The 9,977-nt window shown below is 39.9% G+C and overlaps 1 protein-coding gene across 3 annotated transcripts in view; it reads right to left on the bottom strand.

Annotated features, from left to right (window-relative positions):
- Positions 1-5,000: 5,000 nt before the first annotated feature.
- Positions 5,001-9,977, bottom strand: part of LIMCH1 (LIM and calponin homology domains 1) — a 180,758-nt gene continuing 175,781 nt past the window's right edge. For all 3 annotated transcript variants that reach the window (XM_027642662.1, XM_027642664.1, XM_027642663.1), the window contains one exon: positions 5,001-8,079. In XM_027642662.1, coding sequence (XP_027498463.1) covers positions 8,054-8,079 — 26 coding nt within the window. In that variant the 3' untranslated portion in view covers positions 5,001-8,053. The remainder of the gene's footprint in view (positions 8,080-9,977) is intronic.

Genomic DNA, 9,977 nt, shown 5'->3' with positions numbered 1-9,977 from the left:
ACTAACAGTTGCAAAGGGCCTCACTGTTTTCTGGTGATGATGGGCTTTGTAAGCACCAGTCATTGAGTGCATGGGCCAGGAAGCATCTCACCGACTTTAGTCCCTCTTCTTTTTCAGCTACTCGAAATGTCAGTGAAAACTGGAAAAACCAAGTCTAGGTAACTACGGTTTCACACAAGGCCAGTGGCACTGCCCAACTTGAGGCCTATTAACGATGTCTGATTATCCAGGACTTTGTGCAAACAGGTATCCTCGAAAATCCGGTTGTTTCCAAACCTCTGACATTGGGTGCTCCGGTATTGTGACATTCAAAATTATTCAAATCTAGTGCAAGTTATTTTATATTCCTGAAATACAAAGGAAGTAAGTGATATTTGTATTCAAGCTTGAGCTCAGTACTGTCAAAAGAGGTATATCTTGCCTTAAAACTGTAAAAAATAAAACGGTATTGTAGAATTTATTTTCTTTCCATAATGAAAAGTACTATGGCAGCCTGTGGAGAGACATGTCTTACATTTGCCTCGCTAGCCACAAGCATTTAATAAAGAATCTCAGTGCTGCATGCACACAGTTTTGCCACACCTGGGCTGCTCCAACCATCTTCTTACTCATCTATTTCTGCTGGAGCCCCCCCCAGCGGGCAGTGCTGCCCTGTTTGCATGTGTCTTTCCAAAGCCCACCAGGCAGCAACACTGGTTATTTGCAGCCCTTCATTCTGACTGCAAGTGGACAGCAAGCAGCTGAGAAATGCTATATGGATCAACTGAGAAGAATTTATGGCTAAAAAGCAAAATCCCTGGCATATGAGGGAAAAAACTGCAACTGCCTGCAGTAAATGTACAGTCAACAAGCAGAGGGAGCAGTGTGGCCCTGCGTTGGGCTAGGCTATGCTGCACTGGTAGTGGGCAGCTGTGCAGAGCCAGCTCCAACCAAATGTGGTTCTTGGCAAGCTGGGATGTGTCATGGGGGCACAGCTGGATTTCATTTGTGTGCAGAACAAGGCGAGAAACTGACTATGACCTAGGTTGAGAAAACAGGGGAGAAGTGCTGCAACTCCACCATTTACTTTTTGAGAGCTTGATACCCTGTTGAAGTACTTTTTCCAGCACAGGTACACATGTTACTGTAATGTAGGATGTACACCTCTTCTGCACCCAGTGATTTATTCACCTTTTTCATTTTACCTTGTCTGTAGCTGGTAGGAGCTAAAGCTGGTCACTTTTTGCATCAAAGTTTACCACGTACGATGTAAGTCTTCAGCTTCTGGGGTAACAACATGTGAGGGTTATTGTCAACTGAAAGCGTGTGAAAATAGCCACATGATTGAAAAGCCTTAAAGCAGTAAAGAGAAACATATTTATGTGTTTAATTGTATTCCTGCTGTAAGCAGATTTTAAGCATTCAAGATAAAGAGAGATATTGAGAAAACCAAGTACTGAGTGATAATTTTCCATCACAAACTGTTTATCTTTATCTATATCTCATTCAGTTATTTTGTCTACTTGACATGCAGCCCCACGTGAAAAAATACAGCTTTGAAATTATTGTACCACCTACATAAATCTGAACAGTATATATAAAGAAATGCACTGGCCCTGACTTACAGGGGGACCCTGGGCCCAAAGGCCCACAGAGGTTCCTTCTCTCTGATTCGGGGCCACCTGACCCACTCCCTGCTACCGGGACGGTTGCCCCGCACAGGCTGCCAGCTGAGGGAGCCCAAAGGCTCCCAGATCCAGACCCTGCTTACAAGCAGGTCCACACCCCGGAAGCCACAGAGCTTGGCCTTCCTCTGAGGACAGGGAGGGCACACCATGAGCACTGCTGTCTTTCAGTTTAAACCCACAGGGCCAGAAAGGGCACCAAAAAGCATCAAATATTTTCTAAAATCCCTTAAAAATGTCAGTTCATGAAACAGGTCAGAGAGCTCAGTTTCACTCTCAGGTTGGTGATGTTATCATGTGTCATTCAGGAAAAACTTTAAACTAAGACTTGAGTAGCACAAACTCCAACACAGAAAGCCCATGCTGCAATCTAATGCAGTTTAATACATTAGTATTACAATAGACCATTCAGATGCCAAATCATTCACCAGAACTCATTTTTTTCTAAGAGAAGTTTGTAATTAGACTAAAACCCATTTAACTCATTTACATTTAACATCCTTTGGAAAAATAACCCCTTTGTTCTCACATGGCAGGAAAGTGCATTTGGAGGTGACACCTTCAATCTGAGTGGTAAGGACATATTGTTATATTGAAGACTACTGTAACACCTCCTTGGAGTTGTGCACTTTCACAGAGTTTTATGAATCACTCCAAAGGCAACCACTCCAAAGAGCACTTGGCCATTGAGAAGAGGGGACACCCATGACAAGAAAGGTCTCTGAAAGTCCAGGTCCAAGTCCAGGTCCCTGGAACAACAGATCTGGCATTACTACAGGTAGTTTCCAGAGATTTGGATGGCATGTCTCTGTTCCTGTGCTTGTCACTGGAGTGGTTTTGTCTAATGGATGTGATAGACAAAAGGAATTTTTAAAATCTTGCTTTCTTCTTCTGTTTGATAAATTCTGTTATTCCAAAGAAAGATTTGCAGTTCGGTAGCTTTTGGTTTAGTTTCTAGACCTGTGCAGGCTTCTGTACGTTTTAAACAGCAGGTTATCTGCTTAGGAAAAAATGCATCTGTGAACTATGGATGTGGAATTAGCTAAGAGAATTTGCAGTGCATCACATGCAGTGAAGCACATAAACTCTACGGATGAGTCAACAGTGACTTATAAGATTGTCTTAAAGAATGGAATTTTTTTTGTCCTAAATGGCTCAAAACCCCAAATGCTTTGGGGTTTAGCTAGCTCCACTAGCTACTCTTGCAGAGCATGGAATATTCCATAAAGTCTACAGAGCAGCAGCTACAGCCTTTCAGAAAGGTAAGCATCCTTCTTACATGCATAACTCATGGTACATTTATAACAAAGATGAACAAGAAAATAGACACCACCACCACCCTCCCCCCCATGTATTATGGGAAAAGTCACATCCCACCCTGTACCTTTGATCTCTTTTTTTGGGCTCTTATTGCTTGCAAAACCTTAGCAGCTTCCAGTTTAGTCATTTCCCCTTATCAGGAAATTCAGATAAAATTACATTCCTACCGGAGGCTTTTAAAAGTATAGACGTGTCCTGTTTGCCTTTACAGGAGATATATTTTACTGGCATCTTTTTTTCCCAGCCCATTGGTGCCATCTGCTCACTTCCAGTGCCCACAACCCCTTCTGATTTTCATTGCAAGTGTGTCTCTGAACATGAGTATTTTGTCATCTTGTTCCCCAGCTACCCAGCTGGAGTAAAGCAGGGTGAGCCCCACTCTGCAAAGTTTATTAAGTAACTACTTAACCAGCTTCCCAGTATCAGGAAGGGGATATATCTGAGACCAAATCTTTGCTGGATCGGGCAGCAATAACTGTACCTAAAGCTAATTTTCTAAACAAACTGGTAGCTGCCTGCTTTCAACTATCCCCCAGAAGAGTTCTCTGGACAAGGATCAGTGCTCACAAAATACGCAATAAGACAGACCATGGTAGGAGAAAGGGAAGGGATGGAGGCATCACACCTGGACAGGGTGTGGAGGCGCACAGAGGTCTCCTGGGGGAGCTGGCAAACATTCGTTTTTGCCTGGGGTATCCTCTGCTCCAGTGTCTGAACATCAATTCTAACAGCCCACTCCTCTCCCCCAACACCTATTTCTTCCATATGCCCTCAGCTTCATCCCACTGCTCGACAAGCCATTGTCCTCTCCTGGGGCATGCCAAGGCCCTGTTGGAACAGTAGTTTCTCTCGGGGCTCTCCTAGAAGCCTTTGCTACCTGAAGACAAAAGTGAGCGGGTGACACAAACCCCCTTTTATAAGGTTTGTGAAATTATTTTGGCATTAGATCAGTGCTGGAGGAGTGCACCCCCATTGGTGCCCTTTTAGGATCATAAATGATTCTACGCAGATCAGAGCTGCTGGGTCACATTCACCAGAAAAAAATAATAATATTACAACAAATCATAACAGGATTTCCACCATTTTTCTTGGCTTTTAAGGGTCATGAGCAGCGTTTGTCTGGGTGCCCAGGAACCTTGGTGCAGAGCTGCTAGAGCAGAAATAGCTGCCTGACTGCCTCCAAATCCAGCCTCAGAGCAACCTCCAGTGGCAGTGAGCTGCTCCCGCAGACAGGGCACCAATGGCACCACCAGGAATCCCAGCATGCCTTTGCCACCACAGAGAATGCTGGCCTTCTGTCCAGAGATGGACATACAGAAATAATGTATGACCACTACCATCGCTACTAAGACATCAGATTAAAAATTAATTAATAAAAAAAATTAAATTGTCAGTACTTCCCCATGACTCATCTAACAGCCAAGATGCACTCCTGGCACAAACCCAAACCCATCATCCACTTAAGACCCAATTAAAAGGAAGGAGAAGAGGCAGTTATTAGTTTAAAGTTTGGTATGAACTTTCTGCTTCTGACAGAACAAGTCACACACTTGTTGATGTTCAAGAATTAGTGAGATACCTCAGCACATGCAAAACTAAGCACAAACTCAAGGATCTTTGCTACGTGGAAATGGAATAAACCACTCATATATTTAGCACTGCCATATATAAAATGCTTTGTTGAGGGAAAGTCTGAACTACAGTCCACCAACACTGATGAAAGTTCTTCTGAGAACTTTGGGTTGGACTCACAGAAAGCCTTCCCTGCTCACCTTTTGTCACGACAGGCACACGCGCTCTTGTGAATACTGGACTACAGCTTACAGTGGCAACCCACAGTGTATTTTCTCATTTCAACCACGTCTTTTTTTATTGTCTCATCTCATATACTAAGTCCCGGCGAACATAGTTTGGCTCAGCCTACCCCAACCAAGCAGAAGCCTCTACTCTGCAATTCAGATTCACAGACACATTGCATGCAATAGAAGTTAGTTACAGTAAGTAAAATCAATTCCATCAAAGGTAATCAACATTTTATTTATAAACATACATTTACTATAAAAGCTGTTGCATTTTAGACAAGATTTCCTAATTTCCAGAGGCATTTTAGAATAAATAACATAAAGATTAGCATAATTGGTATTCAACATTAACCCCAGCTAGGACAGCAATCCTTGTCCCTGAATGGACATGCAGATAAGGATGGTCCCCTTCTGGTTCACCAACCTTTAGGACATTCATTGAGAACTACAGACGTACTGCATCAATAACACTACATAGCAAGAGTAAGGAAAAAATACACCATGGAAAATGGGCTTGTAAAATACAGATGGGTTATGACTCCTGTTCAGGTTTTCTGAAATAGTAAGAGGCTAAATAAATTCCAAAAGATCTAAAACCCATTACATATATTGTATTTGCTTGTTAATAATAAATCATTTATGCAACAAATACATTTACGTTGTGGTTCAAATGTAGGAAAGTGTTATTTTTTTCTGTGCTCACAGTTCCTGATTAGCAATGTATCACATTTATGTGTTTAAACTGGAAAAAAAAGGAAAAAAAATCTTAGCCTGAATGAATTTACCATGTATTCCGAAGATTCGGAAGGGAATATAAAATTAAACATAAGCTGTTGGCAAGCACAATTTAGAAAACTGTTGAAATTATTCTATGCTGGTGAACAGATGTTCATTAGTGGGAAAAATCTTTGTCATCAAATGCTGCTTCATTTTGCTTTACATACAATCAACTTCGCTAAAACATGCATATACGAAACTAATTGATAGTCACTGGGATCAATTTCTAAGCAACTCCAGAGACCCACTGGTGTGTCTGCAGTGTGATGCAAACCCCCACCCCACCCCTTGCCCATGCACTTTATGCCAATCATGGTTCTAAACCTTTTGGGCACTTTACCCCTATGTGAATGAGAAGCAGATCTAACCTCTGTGACAACCAGCCCTTTTTATACACTTGGGGACCGATTTGCACATCTAACTCTATCACATGGGTGAAGCAGTGGTAGTGACTCATACCAAACAGACACACAAGCATGCATGGTCTTGTTTAAAAATTAGGTTCAGACATCATATATTCACATATCCTTAATGCAGCCCATGGAGTTATAGAGATGTACCAAGTCAGTTACAAAATCTGTTTCCCGAATTTTCATGTTACACATTCTTTGCGGGAAAATGTTACAATGACCACGTGCAAAGAGTAAGCATCTTCATTATTAAAACCCTTTAACAGTAAATCATGCAGGTTGTTGATCAAAATATTGGATATCACTTTTAGTTCCAAAACATTTGTCTGACTTATTTTATTTTTACTTAAAAATATTCCCCAGGTGAATTCCATAAAGGACTTCAGCTTGTTGGATTTATTGCATCCCTAAGTCATCGCTGACTGTGTGCAACAGCTTCGCATTTTCTAAGGCACAATAGTAAGGAAGTAACATGGAACTTTCCAGCAGATAGTCACAATGTCCTCCAACAACAACATCGCACGTGGGTATTCAATGACACGCAGTTTTGCATGGTTATGTAACTCATATGCAAGCAACTGTCTAGCATTTGAATAAATAATTGCTACCTAGAGAAAACCTCAAAATTATTGCTTCCCTAATAACTATTTAATTTCCATTTACCAACACATCAAAGGACAACAGATATGCACACAGATAAAAGAAACCTCCATTTAGATTTATCATGGTTTTAAGGCAGAACAAGTAAATTTTTTCCCTCCATTTTAAGATGTATAATGAACAGCTAAAATGGGATATTTCCAGTAACTGTTTACCAAAAAGTGCTAAGATATTTTACAGATGCAACATGTTCCCTAACTTTTTTATTTTATTGTAGATAATTGCTGAACTGCTGTTTCAATGAGCTGCTGGATCACTTTAGTAAGGAGCACATGCCTAATTGAAGAGCACAAAGGAAAGCTGTCCCAAATACAGGCAAGTTAGTTTTTCTGCCTGTTGCTGTCAGCCTCCTCCCTGCCTGCTTTCCACACTCTTGTCTTTTGCTGCCTTATTTTGGGTGGATGGCTCAAGGTTGTCTAATTCTCTGCTCTGGGGAGAACCCAAACCACGGGTGTTTCTCTGCACGAGATTTCAACCAAGTGCAATATTTGCAAGTGAATGAGCAGACCTCAAACCAAGGTGAACCCGTGATTAGCAATTTACATGCCAAAGAGAAAAGCTTCACCATAGTATCAAACTGCAGTACGGAGACTCACAACTCAGCTGGGTCTCCCCCACATCATCTTTCATTGAGTTTAGCAACAACACAGGCTGAACTTAGTAAGAAGGATTGCTCCTGATGGGAATCTTGCCATCGTTAACGGTATGCAGTCTTTAGGTTTAATGAAGGAATCTTTATTTGAGAGAATATTAAGCTATAGCCATGAACATTACTTGAGGTACACAAACAAAAAATCCTATCCCTAAAGGTGCAATAATTTATTTGTATAACTCCTACCCTCCACTGAAGGTAATATAAACACAAAATGCTTCAGAATTACAGGATGTATTATCAAACTAGTCTCTGTATAAAAAAAGTTATAGCTTCAGTTATAACAGAGAGGTCGTGCTGTGATGTTCAGTTGTTTTTCAAATGCACTGATTAGATACTATCTTAAAATTACTTCTCAGTTTGAATTGGCATATTCTATAAAGGTTCTGTAAACTTAAACTTTTTAATTCCTAGAAATATTAAAACAAAACAGCTTTATTGCATGTTTATTTTCTTATTACTTTCAAAAGGACAAGGTAACAGACTGGAAATCATGAGCATATCTGAAAGGTGAGATTTTTTTTTTTTGTACTACTTAGGTTTTGCCTTCCCTAACATGGTCATACATAATTTGCAAATTTCTTAAGAAAGCAAAAACCAACATATTGCATTTCAAAGGAGCAGGTGCAGCTTTTTTGTGAGTTTTTAAAAACGAGATGAGAGCCATCATGTCCATGGATTCAAGCTTTTACAAGTGATTGTCTGGAGGCAGCCGATACATACGAGAAGAGAGTTCCTTCTTGAAAGTTATTAGGACTGAAAGTCATGTCACAATGTAGTTGGCTGTCCAGCAGCTGGGTAAAACAAAACCAAAACAAGTCATTTGTTGACATATTTTAACAAACAAATGTAGATTTTTTTCTCACATGATCTCTACAATTCAAAAAATTGCATCTGGAATTATGTATTATTTGTGCCCTGCTTTTTCTTCCTCCTGCAGAGTTGGGGCACTAACTACAAAGAAGGATTCAGCATAACTCCAATGGAAATATATTTTCCTTGCCATGTGATGAATGCATTCTGCAGGAACTTTTATTTTATTTTACTCCCAAAGTACTTGTGGGTTTATTTGTTTCATTTCAGGCTCTGCAGTGGCAAAATAGTCAAGCAAAGGGCTGATGAGTCATCTTCAGCTATGCCTAGTTTGTGTCACATGGTAATATAGACCCTTTGTGTTAATTGGCCATATAGGGAATCTCATGAACTTACTTTTTGCATTTGACTTTGACACTCACAAACCCGTAACTATTCCCGGTATTTGACACTGAATACTGAGTTTCCTTCCTTGTGAGGTTCTGTTGTACAGAAACAACGTACCAGTAAAACCCCACCCACTTTCATCTGAAAAACAGAAATATTTTGAACCCTGGACCACTACATAATCTTTAATACTTTCCTCAAGATTTCTGATGATTTATTTTGAAAAGAATAATCCACATTTTCAGATAAGTTTCTGGCAGCCAAAATATTTCACTGAGTCCATAAGCATCTCAAACCAATACTGATTAATTCTGGTTTGGTCAGAGACTGTCAGTTGGGCACATTCCGGCACAGGTTTTCAGATGCAGCCACGTGGGTATGAAGGTACAACCCATGCAATCAACCAACTGATTTTACATTTTGCATTACTCTTCCCAGAACTCAAAGGCAAAACACTGGCATTGCACCAATTTGTTCTGCATTTTAGGTGTGCAGTCCATCAAATTTTAGTTAAAATTAGAAACTAGTCATATATGCAGTTCTACCAAAATCACATAGAATCCCTTTGAATTGTCAACAACAGTCAGTGTAACTTAAATTCAACCAACTGAATTTTGAGATTTTTGCATGAGGAGTGAATACATAAGGAAGAGGCAATTTGTAGTAAAAAAGACAGACCCCTTGCTATTATTATTCTTCAGGAACTATACATTTCCTCAAAACCTATTCCCTCTGTCATGGATCTGCTTACCATTCCGCTAGGTATGTAAAATGCAAAACATCACTGCATGAAACACTGTACACAGCTCCGTAATGCATTTTCTAGCAGCACTGCTGTACAAATGATGATGGAGAGGGTGATTTCTACAGAATATAAGATGATAAACAATTTATTTGAGCCTTCATCTATCCTTAAGGGACCTCAATTTTTTTTTTTTTTAGCAAAAAGGATTAAGAAGAAAAGGAAATTATGACTTTTACCACCTTCCCCTCTTTTTTGTGTAAAGATGGATGTGCAAACCTGCATTTTACAGTCAGGATCTCATCCACATGAGGAAGGTTTACAGTATCAAGCCTAAAGGAGAAAAGCTATTTCTAAATATGTCAAGTTAAATAACTAATAAAAAGTTGCTAACATTTCTTAGAAGAATTTTAAAAAAAATAAAATATCACCAAACAAATGGTTATACAATAGCACCCTCTAGCTCTGCTGATGGGGAAATATCTCTTTCCTGAAGCATTAGAGAAAACGTACCCATTCTTATTCTGAACAGTGTATGGAGGTACCTTCCCTACTCCTGGATTTTTACAGCCACTGCTTTTGAGAGAGGAGAAGGGAAATATTAAGCAAAAAGAGCTCTATATTTCCACTTATCAGTTGGAACTGAAGGCAGTGAATATACTCAATAGTATTTTACAGGAAGACAATTACTCCTGCTGTTTTTTCTTGCATCTTACTGTTTTCCACAAAGTGGAAGCCAGTATGAGCACT

Source organism: Corapipo altera, unplaced genomic scaffold (assembly GCF_003945725.1).
Source record: "Corapipo altera isolate COAL_440 unplaced genomic scaffold, ASM394572v1 22, whole genome shotgun sequence".
NCBI classification, from domain to species: Eukaryota; Metazoa; Chordata; class Aves; order Passeriformes; family Pipridae; genus Corapipo; species Corapipo altera.
This window is presented reverse-complemented; position numbering and strand designations above follow the sequence as displayed.